The sequence below is a fragment of the Ammodytes marinus genome (assembly GCF_949987685.1).
Source record: "Ammodytes marinus genome assembly, chromosome: 5".
NCBI lineage: Eukaryota > Metazoa > Chordata > Actinopteri > Uranoscopiformes > Ammodytidae > Ammodytes > Ammodytes marinus.
This window is the reverse complement of record NC_137234.1, coordinates 12,087,731-12,113,066: the sequence shown is the minus strand read 5'-3', so window position 1 is coordinate 12,113,066 and position 25,336 is coordinate 12,087,731. Positions and strand designations below refer to the sequence as shown.

The window sequence follows — 25,336 nt, the reverse complement described above, 5'->3', positions numbered from 1 at the left end:
TAAGGCATTAAAAGGAGCAAACTGCATTGCCATAGTGTAAAAAATAGTTGTGTCCTCTCTGCAAAAAATGCAGTTAAAAAATAACTTGGGTTTGTGGATTTAACACTTTTTTTCCAAGCCAATTCCATCAATTCTAAACTCATTAATGTTAAAATGTAGTTTATAAATAGATTTAAGTCCAGTATTTTTTTTTAGGTTAGGTGGTCTATTACAGTGTTTACCTGATGATTATTATACTATCTATAACTAACTAATACCTATCATCCACATAAACCAAGTGTCCTGCTGAAGGAGGATGACCAGCTAAATTGATTTCTTCACAACTTTGCAACCCCAAAAGTTATTTGCATTAATGGCTTATAATTAAAATAGTATAATTGACCGAATAAAGCCATGACAGTAGCCTACAGTACAAGCCTTGTGATTTAAAAAACACATGGAAAGTTTAAATCCCAACGTCAGAGTGTCTCCTCCCCGTGCTGACTCTGACCAATCAGAGGCCAGACTGTGTGATTGACCCCGCCCTTCTTCTGCAGTGAAGCATTTGACACTGCCACGGTGAAATTTTATTACTGACGGTCCCACGATACGTACGCCGTTGAAATGGCAGCTGCGGCTACAGAAGAAACACCCGCCCTGGGTGTTATACACAATATACTCCCCGTAGAGACAAACGAGCATGGGACAAGAGGCGAGGAGAAAGAAAAGGGCCTCACCGAACCGGAAACAGAGGAACCGCTGAGCAGTGTAGCACCGAAAATGGAAGAGGTGGACGGGGAGGCCGGCGAAGAGGAACCCGCTGCAGCAACAGAAAAGGCCCCTAGCGAGGCGGTGGAAGAAGGCAGCGCTGAGGCGGGTAACCAGGAGAAGACAGCCGCTCCTCAAGAACCGGAGCAGAAGACCGAGGCACAGCAAAGCACGGGAGACGGTAACAACGAAGCTGCAAAGTATAAATCAATGACAGAAGCGAAGGAGGAACCGGCAGAGGAAAGCCGGTGCTCGGGGATAGACTGCGAAAAGAGCAAAACAGTTTGTGAAGATGGTGAGAAAGCCAGCGGCGGGGGCGGGGAGCTTGGCGACAAGAGGCGGCCGAGTGTGGAGATCTCATCCTCGGATGGTGAACCGCTGAGCCGTATGGACTCGGAGGACAGGTTGGTTGGGGATATGACAGGTTGTTGTGTTAGATTTGAAATTCTCACGGTGGCTGCAGGCCAGGCAGTAGACCCTTCCATAATATATATTTGAACGTAATACAACTTGATTTCATATTTTTGTTGTTATCCACCAAAAGGTTAATTTGAGATAGTCAGTTATCAGGTGATCAGATATACAACTTACTTTGCTAAGCTTAATGTGTAATTATATGTAGGTCGCCTACCTGATAGGCTTCCCTATACAATTTCTTTAAATGCATCCACTCCAGAATTAGAAATCTAGAATTATAGTAAATAAATAAATAAAACAATATATTTAGACTATATCAGATTATCGCATCTTAATATGAATTTCATATTGGACCATTATTAGCTTCCAATCTTTGTATCTGCGACCTTTGCGCCGATGTCTTACAATAGTCGGCCTGTGTTCTTCCTCCTTTCTCTCTCTCACTCTCAGTATCAGCAGCACCCTGATGGAGATGGAGAGCACAGTGTCCAGTGGGCGCTCCACACCTGCCATGATGAACGGGCAGAGCAGTGCCGGTTCCTCTGGGACTAAGACTGTGGCTTACTCCTGCTGCTGGGACCTCTGTCCAGAGTGCTTCAACTCCAGTCCGGACCTGGCAGAGCACATCAGGGGCATCCATGTTGACGGGCAGAGAGGAGGGGTCAGTAGACTTAAAACCTTTCGGACAAGCTTCGTATTGATCTCCTTTATTGTGTCTGACAGGTAGCCAACCAAGACAAAGTCCCTTTTTTAAAGAACATTTTTAACTATAGCTTAATATTGACAGTCCACACACTCAAGAGTTGAATGATTTGCTGAAATTGTACTGCATGCAACCACCACTCAGTATTGAATGTTTGGTTCAAATCTCTACTACAAAAATCCACTTCCTGCCGAAGAAATATGCCCTTTGAAAACTGATAATCTGCAGTAACAGGGACACTGTTTTTGGAAAGCGAGGTTGCTTTTTTTAACTCTTTTTTTTCAAGTGTGTTACTTTTTCATATACTTGAATGTCGGTTAGATTCAAGTCATCGGCAAACAAATTGACACAATGTTGATTAAGCCCATCAGCTCCACAAAGCTCTCCATATTTCTCAGTATAGCAGTGTTTACAAACTAATTGTCACCCCGACACTGATGCATGAGCTCAGAAAAAAAACAAGAAGAACCAAGAAATGTTTCAGTTCTTGACTACTGCTAAGTAAAAAGCTGGACATACAGCAGAAGGTATAAAATCCATGCATCATCACCAAAGGTCCACATCATGTTAGTGCACCGACAGTGTTGTTGAAATTCCTCAGAATTCCTCATGGTGGCGACAGAAGTTATACGCAGTATAGATTTTAATATAGTTTACCAATGTTATGATTTGCTATTTCCTGACTGAGACAATAGAGAGATTCCTAGAAAACACACAAACCTCTTCCACTTGTTGCAATCTTTACAGTGTATATAGAATTTCTCCATGCTGTCGTGGCAACAAACCTCAATTTTTCCCCTGTTGTTTCACTATGCCTTTTCTTCTTATACTTTCCTCCGCATGAAATGCATTTTTATTCGTCTGTGTACTAAGCCCATACAAGCTCATTGTTTTCATGTCCCTCTCTCTTTGTCCCTCAGGTGTTTGTTTGTCTATGGAAGGGTTGTAAGGTCTATAACACACCGTCCACCAGTCAAAGTTGGCTCCAGCGACACATGTTGACCCACAGTGGAGATAAGCCCTTCAAGGTAAAAAAAAACAATTTATACACAATGTAAATCTGCTGTTTCTCTAGATTCAGGTGATCAATGAACATGGATAATTAATTATATTCTGCTCATAGAATAAGTACTATTTATAGTATAAACATCGAAACCGTTTTGCTAATATAGATGTTGGTTTCATATAATATTTCCTTATGTTTGGGTCTTTGTGATGATATAGGGAAATTATGGCTTCCAAGTACCCCTACAGTATCACTCTGCCATGTCATTGATTTAAAAAAAATGTGTGAGTACCGTAATTTTCGGATTATAAACCGCGCCTTTTTCCCCATTTTTCGACACTGCGGCTTACATAACGGTGCGGCTAATGATATAATAACTACACAGCACAGTATATGTTCTGTAGCTAGTAGCTACTATTGCACTAAATGGTAACACTCGAATATGTTATGCAACTTGTTTGTTGAAATGTTAATAAATGGGAGCTTCCTCAAGCAGCCATCTCTTTCCCGACAATCCCCTCTGTGCACAAACTCTTACATATGGTAATTAAACATTAAAACACCTGCGGCTTATAGTCCAGTGCGGCTTATAGTGCGGAAAATACGGTAATAGCTTATTTAAAAAGTTAAGTGGCGAACATTTCTGCTTTTTTGTGCTCCGCTGCAGTGTGTAGTCGGTGGCTGCAATGCCAGCTTTGCTTCCCAAGGAGGGTTAGCGCGCCATGTCCCCAGCCATTTCAGCCAACAGAGCTCTTCCAAAATGTCCAGCCAGGCCAAACTGAAAGAGGATTCGCCCTCCAAGGCTGCACTTAACAAGAGGAAGAAACTCAAGAACAAACGCAGGTGCTCCCTACGTACGTACCTAACAAGCACACAAACTAACCGCATTTCTAAATGTTTTTCATTGTAATTGTTCACACTTTTCTTTGTTGGTAAGGTTTACAAGCCTTTGAGGCTTTGCAAGGTTTGTTCTGCTAAAAAAAGTTAAATGTTCAGCTTGACCATTTTAGATGAAGAACAAATACGGCCAGTCATTTTTCATATTTCAGTCCATTAAAAATAAATAGTTTATCCTTGGAATGGATGCCAAGAATATCTGAGGATATTTATAACCTTATCTTGAGGATAATATTCTTGCAATAACCACTTCCTGTTGTTGTCTTTGTTGCAAATTGAAACAGTTGCAAACACTTTTATTTGCAAACACAAAATTGCACAACTGTAAAGTCAGTGTCTGTAGTTTTTTTGTATTCAAATAAGCAGTTGTTTATTTCTGTACTGTGCATTGGCATCTTTGAGCAAAATACAGCCAACATTTTCGCCTCCCATGACCCTGGACAGTGACCCCTTGACAAACACATTTTTGGGGGGAAACACTGTAAGGTGTTGCACTTAGAGTAGCCTACATTTATTTCTATGTTTTTTGATAAGCTGTTGCACTCTTAGTAAACCTAGGCCTACCTGTATTTTGATAAGCTGTTGCACTTAGAGTACATTTATTTCTATGTATTTTGATAAGCTGTTGTTCACCTATTGTGTTTTCCTGAACTGATAAGATTGTTAAACACTTAAACAACAGGCAGCCTATGTTAATCAAATAGGGATTTTTTTTGATAAACTGGTGAACTCTATTTGATAAAATAAAGACAATATATGCACTCCTTTGTCGTTGTAGTGTTTTACAGTATATGTAGCTATTGATGTGATGCTCATCAATTTTAGGCATTTTTTTCTGGCCCCTCATTTTGGATAATTTCCACCAACCGGCCCCCATTCAAAACTAATTGAATAGCCCTGCTGTAGAATATCTTGCATCAGAACAACCTGTTGCTCAGCAGGGATTAGACGGATGTTCAGGATATCATTTATTTACCTTCATCTGAGTTTCATTTCTGGACATGACTAAAACTGTCATTTACAAATCCAATTTTTATAACACAGCTTTTTAAAGATCATGCTTTTAAAGATAATTGGTCTGAATCTTTAGTCCCTTTGACAATAACCTGTTCAATGCACAGCACTCTGTTAAAGAGAAAACCAAAGCAAATAAGAAACGAGAGGTCATAGCAGAGGTGTGAACTTGAGTCAGACTTCAGTTATTAATTCAATGACTTTAGACTCAACTTGACAAAATCTAATAAGACTTGCAAACCAACTTGGACTTTAACAAAATTCACTCGTAACTTCACTTGGACATGCATGATGAAAGGGTATGTTTTAAAGTTTCCCATCAATCAATTCATGTCCTGAATTAACTAACGTTAACGCTGTTCATTTTCAGCAATTCAACTCCTTATTCAGATCCTGTGAGTTTTAACTTTGAACATCCCAAAGCATCCATTCAATCAAGTTGCAGGAGAGATACATGAGAGATACATGACCGTTACTTTACTGAGCCCAGTCAGATATGTTTTACCAATGGTAACTTTGTCCATGCACTTGTCAACAAAAAATAACTTGTGGTTTGGAAATTGCAGACTCAACCACTTACCATAAACCACTGAAGTTGCGAAACTAGAATTACACTTGGTGAAGATTTGACTTGTTTATTACTTGAACCTCAAAGTTTCGGACTTGGGACTTGATTTGGGAAGTTGGGACTTTAGACTTGCCAAATTACTTAGTCCCACCTATATATATATCTATATATATATATATAGTATATCTATAGTCCAAATAAAGCAAAAGGGTCAGAACTTGAAAGACTTTTTCTGTTGTTTTAAATTACTACGTTTCTATGTGTTTGTACAAGGTGCTTTGCATAGTACCCCGCCCAAAATCCAGCATACATTTATTTTCTTATATGTGGTCTGTGTATCCATTCCTTACCACTGAATATTTGCAGAGAGGCAATTATTCAGAGCAGCTGAACCATGAGAATCTCATTACTGGCAATGGAGAGTTGTGCTTATTATTATTTTAATTTTTTGTGAACTAAAGCCGCAGAGGAATAGCATTTTTTATTCTGACGTAGGTGTGGTTAGTAACAAAGAGACAAGGAAAAGCCATGGAATTCTTATATCAGGGGGGCCACAGTGTGAACCCTGGTGTTATGTTGATTTGACTCTGGCCTGATCTGAGTCTGTCTTTCTCCCCTTCCAGCGAGGCCTCATGACTTCTTTGATGCCCAAACCATGGATGCTATCCGCCACCGGGCCATCTGTCTTAACCTCTCCACCCACATCGAAAGTGTGGGCAATGGCCACAGTGTGCTCTTTCACAGCGCGGTGAGTCTGTGTGCAGCTTCAACACTTTTGTATGTCTTGTAGTGTTCAAAGAGAATGGCTGAAGGATGTATTCTCTTTTTGGATTAAATTATATGATGCATTCCTTGGCAAAGATCATATTGACTTGTTTACTGCTCTTTAATCGTTTATTTGTGTTATATTCTTCTAGTATGGCTGCTACTGTACATTTGCAAGGTTTCAAATGCAAAAAAGAGATTTTTCATGTAAATGGGAAAATTCCTAAAATAAAAATTAATCGGAAAGTAGCTGAAAGTGTGCGACAGGAACCAAATACATCACAATGTAAACACTGAATACATGGGTTTGTTGAGATTTAATGTTACATGCTTACATGGGCCTACGTTTCTTATGTGATAATGATGAATTACATATTCATTTGTCACTCACCTTAAGTTAGAATTGTCTCTAACAGTTCACTTGTTAACTACTTTTTAAATAGTTCACATCACTCAAATTGAGGATTATATGTGGAAATGTCATACTTCATCAACCGCTTTTAAACTCTGCGTCCATAAACTGAAAGGTCTTTGAGTTATAGGCACAATGAACTAGCAGTTATAGCACGTTTCCTGTGTTCCACAACAAAGCATTGACAGATATCCATTGTTGAAAATATATTAAGGTTATTGTTGGAACTTCTTTTTTTTTTTTTTAATTTTTAACTAGTTTTGTGTATAGAACAGACGGTGTACCTAGTCCTTTAACATACGTGATTATTTTCACATTTGTGCACCCTTTCAATACTTTTAGTGTTATTTTCTTTTTAGTCAACAGGGGGTGTGAAAGAATCACTGTTTTAAAATCAGCCTTTTATTACTGCAGATTGTTTTTCTCTGTGCACTTGAAGTGAACCTAGCAAGTCGCCCCCAGGCTCGTTGTTTCTTGGCTGTTGTTTTTCTCTGAATCAGGCTTCACAGGAAAGACAATTGGATCTTTTTGTGTATAGCACATGTTCAACTCTGAGCCCGCTGCGTGATACATTTTTAATGAGCTCTAAAATGCATTTGCACCTTACTATTGAAGGCACATATGGGCAGCAGTCGAAGAAAAAAAAAACATTTTCCATTGATAAGTTTCGCCATCTCTCACTTGCAAGAGCTTCAGAGAGTGGAGGAATGAATTATATATTAAAAGGAGGTTAACTGTAATGCCAGTTTGAATGTGCTGGCCAGGGTGTGAAAGGCAGATTTTGTGAATGACTGCTTTTCTTCTGCAGTTCCACTAGGGAGCACTGTATCTCCAGTTCAAGACCCTTGAATTGCACAGTGAACGGAAAAAAGGGTCATCATCTAAATCCCCCACCTTCTTTAGCATACTGTACACGTATAAACACATACAATCCCACTGACTTGTTTCACATTATATATTCACATACTGAAATACTCCTTAGCCAGTGATGCTGTTTACAGTAGACAGACATGTGGCCTGTATTATCTGTTTCTAGTGTTCTACAGGGACATTTCCCCCCCGCCATAACTCATAAATAAATAATACATTCAAAGTGCTGTGCTACGGTAGGATACCACCATAGGCTAACCTAGCAGAAACAATTAGTGTCTATGAGAGAAGTGAAATCATCTCCTGGGGCTCCTCCTCCTCACATGTTAAGCCATGTTTTGAACGGCACACACATGCAGGACGGTAGTTTAAAGAATTTGTCAATGTTGAAATTGTTATTATGATATTAATACGTATCGCATTATAAATCATGTTATGGCAAATGTTGGCAAAATCACTTCAAATAAATTAAAGAAAGGAAAGAACCTGATTCTAAATTACATGAAATCAAACTCTTTAGTTAATAAAAAAATAGAAACCCTTGCTTTGTTAAAATACTTTTTTTAATTTTATTAGTTTGGTTGCAGAATCATTATTAATGATAGACCTGCTGGTTATAAAGGTGTATTTAACGCACGCATGTACGTTTGAGGTGCCATTTTACACAGATGGCAATTTCGCCACATCATTCATCTCTCCCATTCAATTAATTTTTCACTGGCAGTTATTTAAGCATGAAGATGTACAGTATGTTAGACAAACTCAGTGTTTCTGTTCATGTTTAAGTCTAATTTATGTTGACATCAGCGCTGTCTTCACCACGCTATTGGTCGGCATTTCAACTCTGCTCATACAAACCTCAGCTGCTCACAAGCAGCCAAGAATTTGAAGAGAAAACGCAGGAGAAATAAAGGCGAAGATAAAGCTTGGGAAGAGGTTAAGAGAGGTAACCGCATATTTGGACACAGACTGAGGAGGAGGAAGAGCCAGCCAGGGGAGGGAGAGTATAAAATGTAGAGAAACAGAGACTTTGGAGAGAAAGGACAAGAAAAACGGGGGGTCAAGTGAGGGTGAGGGTCATGGAATCGGAAGGAGATCTGGCCAGTTGGGCCATACGTTCTCCTTCTCTTTAACCCCAGGGGGATTGTGGTGCAGAAGAACCGCGGCGCTGTGTAAGAGCCCGGGCCCCAGCGGACCCCCCCAGGCCTCGGGAGACGGAGCAAAGCTGTGGGGGTTATGTGGAGTTTGGCCGGTGGGCCTGCTGACACGCCAGAGCAACTCAGTCATGTTTATGATGGGATATTTTTGTTATTGCGCCAATCTGCGTCATCCACAGCTTGACCCCCTGACACTAGACAGGCACCCAGTTTAAGCAGGCCAGCCCTCCCCCTGGCTTTGGTCCTGCACTTTTTTTCACTGCCTTGTTTTGGAGCCACACTTACATCCACTGTAAACTCCCTTCTTCCTCCCCCTCACTCTTACCTCCCTCTCTAGGGTCCATAAAGGATTAAGATCTGTCCTTTAAACTACTTCCATCGTCAAACCACTCGGCTCACAAATCACTTCATGCTGCTTAAACACAAGCCCACTTCTTCTTGTTCACCCTTAACATACATGGTCTCGGTGGGTATCTTGGGCTTATTAACCTGGTACTTCAAGGAGCAAGAGGGCACATGTTACTGCTATGCATTTTTAATTAAAGGCCAGTAAAGCAGCTCCTGGTGTACTTTAGTCTAAGGGCTGCAAGGCTTGATACACCAACTGTAGGGCCCATTGCAACCAGTACAGGATTCATGCTTTATGCTGCTCCCAGGCTTCTGTTGTTGTCTCTGTGAAGTTGTCTCTTCTCCCTCGTGCGGATTTACTGTAGAGCAGCAGTAGCAAGCCAAGCGCTGGTGAAAAGCTAGCAGATAAAGGCAGAGGGAGATAATCACCAATAGTATACAGTGACAATGCTAATTAATGAGGTGAGACTAATGCTCTGAAAAGCTGGCAAGCCGTTTTTACGTCTTATAAATAATGAGTTGGAAATGTCAAAGAGGGGTCTCTAATAGCAACTCAAGTTAATCTCTGTAAACAAAGAACAAGAATTTTGTTTTGATTGTGTATCTTGATGGTTGATTGTTTCTCTGCCAACATGCATTTTTAAAATAACTAGAGACTTTTATCAAACTATTGTGTTTTGAAACATTGGAAGGGAATGCAGCAAACTATGTGGGGATTTACACAATAGACATTTTAAGTGTACTGAAAATAATTATTCTTACCTTGGAAATCTAATAATATGAGAAACATGTACTGCCCAAACAGTATGTACAACACAAATCAGTGACTGATAGGAAACATGCAGTTCATTTATACACATTTAACTAACAAGGTCATCCAAGGAATCCAGGTAATGCAGGACTTTAACTTGTAACAAAGTATTTGTACACTGCTTGTAAAAGATAGTTTTATTTGCACGGCATACTTGTTCTCTTTTCCACTCCAATGTTACGCCTGAATACTGTATTACAGACAAGAGACAACAACATGGTTGATCTGCCAACTTGGCTGCTATTTGCAAAACTTCTCACTGACAAATATTTTGGACAAAAACCAGCTATTTGTGAACCGAGTGCAAGTACCAAAGGAAGAGTGTTGTTTTCAATATTCTAGCATGCATAAATACTTCGAGAAAGTATGCTAGAGTACAGAAAAGACAAAAATATGGATCTGCATAACAATATGTAAAATATTCCAATCAGTAGAATTAATTAAACTGACAGGTTCCAAAAAAAATAAAAAATAATACATGTTCTGGCTCAAAAGAGTGAGGGTACACACAGCTGTAAGATAAAGAGGATAGTAATTCTGGGTCTTATTCTCTGTCTCTTGTCTCTGTGGAGCAGTCTCCCTGCTGCCCTCGAACCAGTTTCCATCAATGCCGCAGCCAGTCCCAAGGGTCACAAAAATAATTTCAAATATTCATGTGCGTAAGAGGAGTTCTTCACATGTGAGCTCATTCCCCATCCTTAAAATAGACATTCTTAACAAAAAAGCCAATTGACGCAAGAGGTTACATCTGTAGCTATTTTTGACACTCCTGGTTATTTTTCTAGCCATTTTTCCCCTTACTGCCAATATGTGTGTGAATTCCAGACCAGTTTTACTATAAACTAACACAGCATGATAGATGTAATGCTATGCAAAAAAAGGGCCAACTATTTGGGGAATCTGGTACTGTTTCAACTGTATTTTCACAAGAAGAAAGGCTTTGAAGTTTGAGGTTATGTTGGCAGACTAAATATTGAGCAGTTGAATCAGGTAACAAAAACACAAATACAACGGACACAAGTTGCCTTAATACTGCATCAAATTGTTAGAAAGTGAGTGTGTGTCTCCATCTGACAAACTCCTGTCTAAACCTTTGCTTTGCCTGGTGTTGACATAATCCACAACGAGAGCGGTGACTTGTTTATGGTGATAACTGCTCAGTGGGTCCTCCTTGTCTAACTTCTTGGCCCTCAAGAATGTCAGCTGCGATAAGCAGTTCTCAAGTAAGTCCAAATACTTAGGAGATATCTATCATTTGTCTAGATTTGAATTCCTTTGTTACAGTATGTTGCAGGGGAATGTCGGATGGATCCTGTCAAATGAAATCTTCCTGAGCTCTTGCATGCATTATCAAGTGTGCTCACATTGCTTATTAGTTTAATGATCACTTGGATACCACAGTATCACTTGGTGAGATGTTTGAAGCATGTAGCCTCATTATTCGTTTGAGAGTTGGTGCCAGGATGGGGGCATGTCTTTGAAGCCTGCTCTCGACAGATGAGCCAGAATGCTGCAATAGGGGCCAAAGCTAACACATTTATGCTAATCTGATGCTTGTAAAATCACACGCTCTTGAAACTTGAAATTAAATATAATGTGTAGGTTAAACGATATGTCCATTTTTGGGCGGTTTCTTTTCATTGATGAAGCACGTTACAGGTTACCTGGCTCTGCATAGTTCAAATGCCAACAGTACGGCAGATATAAGCTGACTGAATCAAACCATTGTGAGGGGAAAGGAGTAGTTGTTTTCTTAGGCACTTGGCACTTTTGATATGTCTTGCATAGCTCATCTTGTGTTTTTGCTTGATTGTCTTTATGCAGGTGCTAGCCAGACGGAAAGAGGGATCTGGCAAGGTCAAGGTCCTCCTGCATTGGACACCTGAAGACATGTGAGTAAACCTTCCCCTACACTTAACTATTCATCTGCATAAACCTTTACCATGGTGTATAGGACCTATATAGAATTTAAAAAACAATGGCGAGTATATAGAAAAAGTTAATATATATACTGCACAAATAGAACAATTTCAGGCATATAAATCATGAGCAATTAAGAAATCAAACTAAATGTTTTGTTGGGTCAAAGCAATTTGATTACAGCTAACCTTTATACAGTAGCTGCCCCAGCTTCTCACTGGCCAAGAAATGAGCTGCCTTTGGTTGCCAACAACAAAGAAAGGATGCAGCCCTTAGCCGAACCGAGGCGAGCTGGTCTTGTTAGCTCTCCAGACTGTGATCATTTAGTATGTTACACATTTACTAGAATCATTTAGTAGAAAGTTTGAGGATATAGTACATCTTTGTAAATAAAGTTAAGTTTGTGTGACCAAAACAAAAGAAACCTTTGCACACTGTGATGATTATATCCTTGTAGTTGTTGTAGTGACCTTCATAGCATAGCGGATACTTCTAGGTCAACTTGCCAGATGACGTAACTATCTGCGATAGTTATTAATTGTAGCTTTATTCCTGTTGGCGAACTGGTTGACATAAAGTTGAACTATGGTTCAGTATACATTTTTAAGTAAAAATGTTGCATGCATTACAGATATGTGTTCATAAACATACTAGGATTTGCAGCTAACCTTTGAAATGTCACTGATCTACAACAGGCATCTTAACATCACATTGCACATCTCCTGCACATCCTTACCATGTAAAGCCTGGGCCTGTCGAACAAACATTTCCTTTTTCAGCAGCCGGGGTGCATGCATGTACACGTGAACGTCAACAATGTATATGTATCTTTCCCTGATAGTTTTACGATGCTTCCCTCTGTCCAGCGTTGCACTCGACATGGTGGCCTTCCCCTCACACTATTAATCTTCCCAACCTACTGCTCTTGGCAGGTCCAATATTTGTTGTGGAGAGCTCTCTGTGTGAGGAGTCCAAGTCCCCTTATTGTCCATATGACACCATGTTAATGTTTAAACAAGGCTTTATTATAGCAGATTCAACCAAATTAAATTACCAAATTAACTATGTACAGAATGGGATGTGGAAGGCAGTGAGGTCAGTGGTGTAGGACATATGTGAGTGTGTGTTGGTGTTGTGAAGCAAAAGGTAAACTCAGGACAACATAACCAAACAAAACCAAAGTGTGCGTCTGTATACGGCCAGAGCAGAGAGAGAGAGAGAGAGAGAGAGAGAGCTAAAGGATACTGCAGTTTAAGTCACCTCATCATACCAGGCCTAGGTGAGCTGAAATTGGAGGCAGAGGTTAGAGACACGCCTCAGCAAAGACACTCTGATGACAACATAGGGGCAGCCATCACAGGCTGTCTCTGGGTATGGGACTAGCTCCATACCACCTGCTTGACTTCTTCACTATTTTAGGAAGTGAATGTCCATGGTATTCAATCCAATGTCCTAGTATTTTGGTGGAAAAGTCATGTTCCTCACAGTCCTTACTAGTTGCATACCCTTTCCCAACTTACTTAGCATAAACAGGCTCAGCACACTTGAGGTGAACCTCAGCACCACTTAAGCCCAAGCTTGTTTGAGCCATTGGGTAGAAGAGCAGGTAGGTTCAGCTCTCTGCTAATGAAATGGGCCCGTCTTGTAGAGTGAGAGAGCTTCACCGGACAAGACTGTGAAATTCAGCAGGGTTTCAGGCTCAGGGGGAAGCTCCCACCACACTTCTAACATTCCCATACTCCCATTAACGGGTTTGACTGCACCCCCTCTGAGGATGATCAGAGAGCAGACAGACTAAGAATGAAAGAGAAGAGGAAAGAGGGTGAGGGAGGAGGAGGAGGGGAGGATAATTAGGTCAAAGGAGATAAAGAAGAGTTTGAAAAACAAAAGAATGACTGTCAAAAAGAAGAGTAAAGGTGGCACCAGGCAATGAAAGCGGTATGATGCACCATGGAGTAGATTTCAGCTGACGGCTTTCGATGAACTTTGCTGTAGCTAAAGCCCTGTTCTTTGAGTATTCTGTTGCTTCATCCTCCAATACACCTCTTCTTCTTTCCTCTTCTGATCCACCTCCGCTATCTCCTCGTCACCTCCCAATGTGGGACTTTAATCTGGTGCACTGAGAAATAATGAGGGAGAGAGAAAGATGAAGTTTGCTCACATTCATTCCAAACAAAGAGACATAGATAGAGATTGATACTGAGACTCAAAAAACCTATAGAGGCAGAAGGGACGAGAGAAAATAATGTGGGAGACAGAGAATGGAGGAAAGTGAGAAATGGAAGTGGAAAGAAAATGGTTGCGGGGGAGAGAAATGTGAAGGATACGCAGAATGAAACCAGAGAGAGTGAATGATGGGAATATGATAAAATAGAATGATGAGAGTGAGATGCCTTTGACTTGGCTACTGAGTCATATACTGTATTTGCCCCATGGCAGGCGAGGGCTCAGGTCATTATCGCATATATTACCAATCCATAGATCCATAGAGGGTTGGTGATGGAAATACACTGATATCTCACACTAGCAGTAGCATTATAATGTTAGCTTAATTAGCTTCCAGTATCTCCATGTTTTGGTTTAAAACTTCACTGCAGGCTCTGTTCTTTCTAAGATGACTCGTTTTAAATCAAGAATCTCAAAAATGGATTTTATCCTAAAAGCAGTTGTCGGCAGTTGGCTCTTGATGCTAGCATTGAAAGCTACCTGTCCCAGGCAAAAAGTCATAATTCTTCCTAATTGATGTTCTAAGTAGGGGTCATGTAAAAAAAAAGAAACAGCATTTGTCTTGTATTACAGTTTAGTGGTAGTGTAGGACTTATTTGTAAAAGCGCTATATAATTGCATTCCATCATATTTCAGATAACTTATGTTGGGTTGCTGAACTGTAAACAATCCCAAATTCAGCTGGATAGAGCTGCTTAAAATAGGATTTAACGATTCCAGCTGACATTAAAGGATATCAACACACTATTTAATCCATCCCTTACGCCTTTATTTTATTTTTTGCTGTTGTAAGAAACCACCCAGCACATTCTTTAAATACCATCAGGTATGGATCTTAGTACGCCATCATGCACACTGCTTCTGCTTGTGGAGAAATGAAAAGCTTGACAGGCCTGCCATTGCTGTTTTAGGGGAGGGATTACAAAAACTGTTTTGTGACAGGGATGGTCAGTAGAGGGTGTCGATTCGGCCAAGTTAATAATTAGTCTTTGACTCAGTGTAATGTCCTGGTATCTGACAGGCAATCTTGTGGTCATTTATTCAGCCATCAAGTGTCGTGAACCTGAACACCAAGGTCAACATCAAGTGCATCCATCGGTGTGTACGTGTATGTCTCTAAGTGACCAAGTCAATGATTAGCCGTGTGAATGCGGGGAAGTCATGTTTATTAATACTGGAGCACACCATTCACATTCTGACTGGCACTCATTAACTCCATTTGGATTAATGAGTAACTGATTAACATAAACCATTCTGAACATGAAGCAGCAGTGGTTCAGCGAGGCAGTGGGTGGGTATAAGAGGGAGGGAGAGAACCATAATTGCTGTCTATCTTTGATGGATGGGGGAATGGATTCCCATACATGTCGTCAAACACTTCAGAACAACAAACAATAGAATACACACTGTCGGTGAATGCCTCAAGCCACTGGATTCATTCTAGCACATAATTTTAGACAAACTACACATTACTTATCATGCAGAACTTTGTGATTTTTGTTTATTGGTTTGTTTTCGTTGCTTTTTTATGATGGCATCTACCAAAGTCTAGTTCACTTAGAAAACCAAATATATATGTAGTGGGAAAAGATCTTTCATTGATCATTTGCCAATACCAACTTATATAGATGCACAAAATAAATGTAAACTTAATCTCATAATTAGTTTGTTTCATTATTAATAATAAATCATATGTATTAATTATAAACCTCCTGATCTCCTTAGGGAGAAAACAATCATGGGATCTTAGTCACATAACATTGACAATACTAATTCAGTGTGCAGAGTCAAGGAGGCGATCAAGAATCTCTAAATAAAACTAATGCTCCGTGAGCATCTTCCAACCGAGGTGTGAAAAGGTGTCATTTTGTTCCGCACCATAAAAAGTAAAATTTCTGGTCTATACGGTAGATAATAAAGGAAAAGGAACTACAGGAAAAACAATTCACTGCACTTTATAAGTCAATCTTCCACATGATTAAACTGTCACACACAAGAAAATAAACATGGATGTAAAGTTAGAATTTGCTACAATCCATACGTTCCAAATTGCACACTTTTCTTTTTACTATATACATACTGCAACTCTGACAGTCAGATGTATGTAGTATGCTAACAATTGAGACCTAGTGTGTTATCGTAACATTGCACCTTAAACTTGACCCTCTTGCTTATTAATTTGTCCCATCGCTGGTTGTTATCTCTTGGTAGTTCAGTTGATGTGTGATGTCACTTCCTCTGCGCAGAAGATTATGAATAGCCAAAAAAACATGCTGGCTTTCAACTGTAAAATGAGGCCAGATGTAGTAGGAATTGGAACAATGGGAATATCCAGCTTTACCTTTGACAATTCGGGGCTTGACACTGTAGGACCAGTGGTATATTTTTGGTATTTTAATGAAGCTGTGTAACTCTCTCATAATAACTTGTTTTTGCAGTTAACATTAGTGCTGACATTAGATTTTGTTTGGGCGAAAATTGTGGTTGAAAGAAACATGCCACACAGTTGCAGCAGTAAACTTTCAGACCAAGAAAGAGCACCAATTCTGAAGAACAGCACCTAGAGGGGCGCCCTTAGCTCAGTTGGTTGGGCGTCCCCCCACCCCCCGGGCCGGGCCCAGCAGCAGACCCGGGTTCGATTCCCGCCCGCGGTCGTTCTCTGCATGTCACTCCCCTCTCTGCCCCATTTCACCTGTGTCTCTTAACACTGACAATAAATCATGTAAAATGCCAAAAACTATTAAAAAAAAAGAGAACAATGAGAGAGAACAATGCATGTGTATGCTTTTAAATCCATTTATAATTCCAAATGTAGTTATAAGTCTGGAGTACAAGAAATATTTTGAATAAGTCGCAATAGTGAGCAATTATTTGTTCTGTGATTTTTGTTTAAAGTTGTGCAGTCCCATTCTTTTTGTCAGAGTTATTTTTTTCAGGCTGCAATGTCCTCTGCGGTCCCTTACCAACTCTTATGCTTTGCAGAATGATAGTTTCTAAGGACATTGAACCCCTGCAGTCATCCCTGCTTTGTTCCATTTTGAAGCCATTTAATATCTAAGTGATTTAATTTTGCTGCTTTGGGATGAACTTATTGCTCCTGTCACAATTGGAAGCTTCAAGGTCTGCAGCCTTCGAGTCATCAATCTAAGTTGGAAGACCGGGCTTCACTCTGGCAGGCTCTTCCAGTAGGCTTCCCCATGGAGGCCTCACTCACAATATACATTTCTGTCTCATAAAGCAACGAGCCAAATAAGAGCTGCCTCTGGAAAATAAAACAAATCCAATTCTTTTTATGTGGCCCGGTGTGACTGAAATGGAGATGTATTTGAAAATCTGTTTGTGTGAGTGTATTTGTATGAGTGAGATGAACAGTTTGGCTGTGTGTATGCGTGACACGTGTGTGACATGCTGACCCCTCCCTGTGTGCTTCACATCCATCAGAATATAATTACTCAACACAGCACCCTCACACTCGCTGTGACATGTTTACGATGACTCTGGAGTGAAACATGTGCGCGGACACAAACACACATGGTTGTTTACCACATTATCTAACACTCAGCAGGTCCTCCTCTGTCATTTTAGGTTTGCTTTGCACAAGCACACTAACTCAAGACCAACCCAAACTTTAAAGCTGCTTTGAAGGGGACTGTTTCTCCTCTTGTCCCTGTCTCTTCTCAACTTTCCCTTTTCTACTCTTCCCACCATTAAAGGGGAGGGATACACTTTTGCCATGCACTACATGATCATAAAAGTGAGAAAATTGACTAGTATCTTTGTTATAAGCATTACATTTGAGAGATAACCATTTAAAGAAATGTTCTTTCCTTTCACCAAAATTAGGGTTGTTTCTTTATCCCATTAGTGTTCATCCATATACCGGTTTTAAAAACCCACAACAAAAATAGACTGTACAACATTGCCATCATAATAATCACACTTGTACATAATGGCTTTCTCATGGGCATTTCATTTTAGTTTTCATTTAATTTGAATGCACCTCTATTTAAATGTTTTTTTCTACACTTTTCATTAAACTGGAAACCTGCTAAGATTTTGCTTTTTTAATAACAATTTTTCTAAAGAAATCTTGTGTTTTTTGTTTGTTTTCCAATGTATATATATTAATGAAGTAACACATACTAAGTGTACCAGTCAGTTGGACTCAATATATCAGCTTTTTTTTCTGATGTCTGAAGCAAAACGGTGTGTTGGGCTGTTGGCTTCATTTCATCAATGAAGAGTTGTATTTGGCTCCGGACATTTTCCTTGTTCTTCTGTAACACATGCTTGTTTGTGTGCATATTCTTGTTGAAATAACACTTTTTCTAATCTGTGTTCATGTGTTCGTTAAAACAGACAAATCCCCATTCAAATCATTGTTTGTTTGACAATGATAACGTGAAGGATTTTTTTTTAAATGTAGCATCACAGGTGGTTTATTGATATATACATGCATGCATATCACTTTTCCTCTCTCTTTTGCTCCATCTTTACCTGCACCCAGTTGCGCAGAATGTGTTGCATGTGAAGTGCTACCTGTGCACCGTCCCAGTGAGTGGGCTGACTAGGCATGTGAATGAGTGATTTTGGCTGGGTGGCTGCCTGCTTGCCTTACTGCAGTGTGTGTGTGTGTGTGTGTGTGTGTGTGTGTCTGCATCTCTGGGGGCTCCTGTGATGACGCACATAGTGACGGGGGGAATGCTGGGGGTGGAGACGGGGGGGCTAGAGGAGGGAGGGAAGGCGCAGTCGGCTCGCTAAGCTCTTTGTTTCTACTGCACCTCGACTTGCCACGCCAGTGCTCGCACACTCCCTTCTTTCACTGGGGGAACACACTGCTGTGGGTACAGTATCGTGCATCTGAGCTGTACAGTTCATCGTGTGTGTGTGTCACTTTTAAGACATCCCTACTTTCAGGTTTAAATAGATGAAATAAATCAGGCTGCTCTGATTTTGAGGTGCCTGACTTTATTTTAAGTTTATTTCACAATGGATCATGTTAATGCACAAAAACACACTCCCATGCATGCATGCATTTCACTGGTAACACATTCACACTAGTGAGAACAAGAGATTAAGATCATTAAGATCGGCTGTATTGTAGAAGTTACAGCAGTGGAGGACAATATGTTTTGTCCTCTTATCTCTGTGTATGTCAGTGTGTGTCTGTGGGAGTCAGTCCCTGTGCCTTGGTCAAGGCCATGGTACTTATGAAAATGTTCTGTATTCAGAGGAAGGTGTTAACATGTGCACTGGACTCAATGAGGCTCTTTGTACACCTCTCTCACCCCACTCCATCTCCCCTTTTCTCCTTCTTGTTATAGTTTAAACTCTGACCACATGTCCAATCTCTGTATATGTGTGTGTGTTCTTGCAGACTACCTGATGTATGGGTGAATGAAACTGAGCGATCTCAGCTGAAGACTAAAGTGGTGCACTTGTCCCAGTTGCCGCAGGACACAGCTATGAAGCTAGACCCAAACATCTATAGGTGAGTGTGTGTGTGTGTGTGTGTGTGTGTGTGTAAGTGAGAGGATGGCAGTAGTGTCTTTGTGCACACACAGACCCACTATCATTGCTGCAGATTGATTGTGTCCCAGCCAAACACATGTTTCCCATGTGTAAATATTGCATGAACTCCAGCCTGTGTGTGTGTGTGCCATTGTGAAAGTGTGTATTTTAGCTGTTGTGTATCTGTATGTTCAGCATCATTAGCATGTTGTTCCACTAGGTGGCACCAACACACACACACACACACACACACACACACACACACACACACACACACACACACACACACACACACACACACAAGTGTATACTGTATGTATATGCTTGTGTGTTTTAGAGGGATGAAATGAACACTGTACACTGTACAACCTGGTCAATGATGTCAGTGATTGGTAGTAGCATGTTGTGTTTTCTTTAGTCAGAAACTACAAGCTCTGATAATGTAGAGATCTATTGATTATGTATTATATGTTTCTATTAGTGGAGATGTATTCCATTGGCCTATCACTTAATGATGCAGCTTATCACATGATTCATATGAAAACAAGAGTTATTTGAGGAAACCAAAATTGCATTGTTCAATTATAAATCCAAACGATAATAGTTTAATTTAAACCAGGAAATAAATATTGGCTTTGAAAAGATGTGAATCTTGTGCAGCTTTGCCAGACTGTGCAGTCATCACTGTGATGAAAAAAAACAAACAAGGTTTGCTTTATGGTACTCCATAAAAGGCTGAAAATGCATCCTGAAAGAGGAACAATGTGCCTAAAATAACAGAGTGGTCATCTTACTGGAGATATATGGCTCACAAGTGTGCTGATCGGCACACAGGCTGGCTGATTTTAATTAGACCTGAAGGCTCAGTAACTGCATGGGCTGCTGCTGGACTCTGGTTTCATAGCTGAATATAACCGTCAGCACTTAGCCATTTTATGTTAAGGTTGTCCTAATGCATGAAATCCCAAAACAAATGAGGTGGCCGGTGCATGTGGCAGTTAATATACTTTCTTTGAGTCTTTGAACTCCTGTACATTTTAAACAGAAAGGGCAGGAAGAGGTTTACTAAGGGGCAGTCTAGAATTATATTGTATCAATATAGTTCCATGTTGAGGTTAATTTTGTTACACTAGACTGAATTCACCTCAAACACGTGATTACATTGTATAAAATTATATATCGGTGATTCTTGAGAAGCGGGACAAAAAGCTGTCTTCCAATATTAACTGCTGTTATGTTTAAAAGTAAAACTATTTCAAATTGTAGATGTTATTAGGGATTAAGAATAGAATGTCTAGAGCACAATTATCCCCTTAAATTAAATGTTATCATTATTATGTCAAATATATGACTTGTTATCTTCTCACGACATCCAAAACAGTGTGTCCACAGAGAAGGGTTCGATCATTCATATGCAATAAAACCTTAAAAATGTACTTTAATGATTGAAAAGAGTTTTTTTCATCAAAAGCAACACTAAATAATCACTCGTATCAATAAAAACTTTTTTTCTACAACGCATTCATGTTTTATAAGGTTTCTAAGTGGTGGGACACTTTTTGTCACCACCGTCAGACAATCCATTAAAATGTAATAAAATCAGGCTCCTCCTTAATTTCTAGAGTTTATTTGTTAGCCTGAATATGATTTCATTGTGATTATTGATAGGGGTGGAACTCAGTACAAGCCCATTGGGCCTCGTTCCCTCCTTGCACCATTAATTGTTAATGTGTGCTAAATATATAAACTAAACTAAACTAAACTAAACTACTTGTCAACTCAGATATGTGTCAACGCCGTCAGATTAAAAATATTTTTATAATATTGCATAATGATATTTCATAGTTGTTGAGGAATAGTTAGTCATATGGGAAAATCTAACCAGTCACCTAACATGTAAATGTTTTGAAATTTTAAACACATTTTGATTGCTGTTCATTTTAAAGTAAAAAATCTATTACACAGTTCAACTGAAGAACATGGAGGAACACCGATATAAAAAATGTATATTCATATACATTTAGAAAATATTTTTTCTCTGTCAGTCTTGGTGAATATTTGGGTCCAGCATAAATTGAGGGAATATGAATTTGTGTATTTGGTGTCTGACGGTGTTGACACAAAATAAGGAATGGCAAGGTAAAAAGCCCATTTTGATGAGAAGGACAAAAGCTGGGAGGTTGTGTAAAAGCTTAGCTTAGTATATGTTGGATACATACATGTTATTTAATTTGCCTAGACATAGGGTTTGTATTTTTTAAACATTGCACCCTGTTTTGTCCCACTTCTCAAGAATCACTGATATCTAAAAGATTCTTTGCAGAGTGGCCTTACACATTTTTTTTTTTGTAATTTCAGAGCACTTCCTCATAAGCGGCTGAGGCTCAGGTAAGCTGAAACAGTTCATGTGAATATGTGTTAGATTTAGATCAAAAATATATATATTATATACTGCGGGTGAAATAAGTATTGAACACGTCACCATTTTTCTCAGTAAATATATTTCCAAAGGTGCTATTGACATGACATTTTCACCAGATGTTGGTAACAACCCAAGTAATCCATACATACAAAGGAACCAAAACAAATACGTTCAGAAATTAAGTTATGTGTAATAATGTGAAATGACACAGGGAAAAAGTATTGAACACATGAAGAAAGGAAAGCGTAAACAACAAGTGAAATCTATCAGTAATTAAAAAGCAATCCAGCCCCTTGTCAGTGCAAATGTATATCAGCTGGTTCAGTCCCAACTGATTGCCTACAAAAAGGTGTCATTGCCAAGGTGTCACACAAGGCACATCTCATGATGGGTAAAAGCAAAGAGCTGTCCCAAGACCTTCGCAACCTAATTGTTGCAAAACATAAAGATGGCATTGGATACAGGCGCATTTCTAAGCTTCTGAAAGTTCCAGTGAGCACTGTTGGGGCCATAATACGGAAGTGGAAAGACAATAATTTCACAATAAATTTGCCTCGATCAGGTGCTCCTCGCAAGATTTCTGACAGAGGAGTGAAAAGAATAATCAGAAGAGTTGTCCAAGAGCCAAGGACAACTTGTGGAGAGCTTAAAAAAGACCTGGAATTAGCAGGTACTGTTGTGTCAAAGAAAACAGTAAGTAATGCACTCCACCGCCATGGCCTGTATGCACGCTCACCACGCAAGACTCCATTGCTGAGAAAAAAGCATGTTGAAGCTCGTTTAAAGTTTGCTGCACAACATTTGGAAAAGCCAGTGAAATACTGGGAGAATATAGTGTGGTCAGATGAGAGCAAAGTTTAACTGTTTATAATACACACCATGTTTGGAGGAAGAATGGCACTGCACATCATCCTAAAAACACCATACCAACAGTGAAGTTTGGAGGTGGGAACATCATGGTGTGGGGCTGCTTTTCAGCAAATACGGGCAAACTTCACATAATTGAAGGAAGGATGAATGGGCAAATGTACCGAGACATTCTCGACCAAAATCTGCTTCAATCTACCAGGATGATGAAGATGAAACGAGGGTGGACATTTCAGCAAGACAATGACCCCAAACACACAGCCAAGGAAACACGCAATTGGTTTCGGAGAAAAAAAATAAAGCTGCTAGAATGGCCCAGCCAATCACCTGACCTAAATCCCATTGAAAATCTATGGAAAGAACTGAAGATTAAGATCCACAGAAGAGGCCCACGGAACCTTCAAGATTTGAAGACTGTTTGTGTGGAAGAATGGGCCAAAATCACACCAGAGCAATGTATGCGACTAGTTTCTCCATACAGGAGGCGTCTTGAAGCTGTCATTACCAACAAAGGCTTTGGTACAAAGTATTAAATAAATATCAGTGAGTGTGTTCAATACTTTTTCCCTGTGTCATTTCACATTATTACACATAACTTAATTTCTGAACGTATTTGTTTTGGTTCCTTTGTATGTATGGTTTACTTGGGTTGTTACCAACATCTGATGAAAATGTCATGTCAATAGCACCTTTGGAAATATATTTACTGAGAAAAATGGTGACGTGTTCAATACTTATTTCACCCGCTGTATATGATATAAGATACTGTATGTATTTAGATATCGATTCTACACACAGTATCACAGTGTGTGTTTAGCTTGAATACAACTCAGTAGTAGCACACAGCCAACAATAAGAATTGTGTTAATCAATTACATTATGTGCTCAAGTTATTTGACCTGGTTATTGATTTCTACACATTACACAACACCTGCGCAATTGTAATGCGCCTATGCCCCAATAAAGAATGTATAGTGGATACTGGACAAAAAGTATTTAAATGTCCACATACTGTATTATGTAGACAAGTTGTTCTATACATAATTCAACCACATGCACACTACAAGTTAATGGAATAGTACAAGTTTAATGCCTGCAACTGTTTTATTTGAACAACAAAAGTTTACTTTATTTTGTGCACACAAATGACTAAATTCAGGAATTTTGCCTTTTGATAATTTTTCTTCTGTGTTCTTTTAATTGTAAATTCAGTTTTGAAAATATTTTTGATTGTATTTTAAGTAATGTTTGTAGTGGCAAGGTTGTATTCACAGATGTACAGAAAGTCGGAGGCTGATGCATAAAATAATATCTATCAACATCCGTGCACAGCTTTTGAAGTTCACAAACAGTACAGTAATTGATATGCTACAACACAGAACTCCCACCTCATTCTTGCTTTTTGAGGCTTGTCGTCAAGGCTGCATCTCCATACTTCCATATTTATTTTGCTATAGTGTAGATCAAACAATGCTGATGCCTTAATGTTATTGTAATGTCATCCGATCATCTGCAGTAATACCTCGTGGCTGGCTCTCCTCTCGTGAAACATCTTTGTAGATGATTATTTATCGCCCACAGTGTCATGTTGCCTATGTGCTCTGAAGCCAGTTAATTGGGAAACAGGCCATTTTGGAGCCACAACCTTTGGCATTTACAAGTCACACTCAAACATGAAGTCATACTTCTTGGATGTTGGTAATTATTCCAGTAATTGACCCCAGTAGTTCATTGTAGAACAAGCTCTAAAATCCACTGAGTAACATGTCTGCAAAGGAAGTCAGCTCAATGTCTGAACATTCAGGATACTATAATCCATCTCATGGCACACTGAGCACAACTCATTTACTCCCTCTCTCTGTCTTTCTCTCCTGTCTTTGTGCTCAGCCTGTAAGGACTCATCTATGGACTTGACTTAAGGGAAATTGCTTGTTCGTGGGATGTTTTTATATATATATGGGATGGGACGCTCTTCATCTGTCTCTGCTGAACAATGGGGAGTGAAGTGGCGATGTAAGGAAGTGAAACATGGCTTTGCTGCAGTTCTGCCTTTTTTGCCTCTTTAAATTTGTACAGTTGTGTTCATAATAATAGCAGTGTGTTTAAAAAATGTAGTAAAGATCAAAATCCTTATCATAGCTTTTATTTCCAAACACGCAAATGCATTGGGGACATTGCACATTCTATTCCAAATCCAAATATGAAGAAACTTTTGTCAAATGTTTCTTCATCTTTACAGAAAGTGAAGGAAAAGGAATATTAGACGGTTCAAAAAATAGCAGTGTCAGCATTTTTCTTTACAACTCAAACATTTACTGTATCAACTGAAAAATGCATGAAGATTTAGCTTTCCTATGAATCACTGAACTAATATTTAGTTAACCTAGATAACCTCTGTTTCTGAGCATCTGTGTTGCAGGGAGCCGACCAACTTATGGCACCTGTGAACAGGTGTTTCAGCCCATGACGATTGGACTACATTCCACAATTCCTCTGCATTTCTTGGTTTTGCCTCAAAAACAGCATTTTTGATGTCACCACATAGGTTTTCTATTGGATTAAGGTCCAGGGCTGGCCACTCCATAACGTTAATCTTGTTGGTCTGGAACCAAGATCTTGTTCGCTTACTGGTGTGTTTGTGGTCGTTGACTTGTTGGAACACCCATTTCAAGGGC

The 25,336-nt window shown here is 39.5% G+C and overlaps 1 protein-coding gene across 2 annotated transcripts; it reads left to right on the top strand.

Moving 5' to 3' along the window:
* Positions 1 to 588: 588 nt before the first annotated feature.
* aebp2 (AE binding protein 2) lies at positions 589 to 24,828 on the top strand (the record flags this gene model as incomplete). Of its 2 annotated transcripts, XM_080027633.1 has the most annotated exons (9): positions 589 to 1,151; positions 1,615 to 1,825; positions 2,788 to 2,895; positions 3,541 to 3,727; positions 5,976 to 6,100; positions 11,540 to 11,607; positions 19,239 to 19,352; positions 21,731 to 21,760; positions 24,549 to 24,828. In XM_080027633.1, exons 1-9 carry the CDS (start codon positions 604 to 606, stop codon positions 24,553 to 24,555), a joined length of 1,398 nt encoding a protein of 465 aa, XP_079883759.1. In that variant the 5' UTR covers positions 589 to 603. The 2 variants fall into 2 exon arrangements, with proteins under 2 accessions (XP_079883759.1, XP_079883760.1); XM_080027634.1 differs by lacking the exons at positions 21,731 to 21,760; positions 24,549 to 24,828 and having other exon boundaries at positions 19,239 to 19,356.
* Between the last annotated feature and the right edge of the window lie 508 nt (positions 24,829 to 25,336).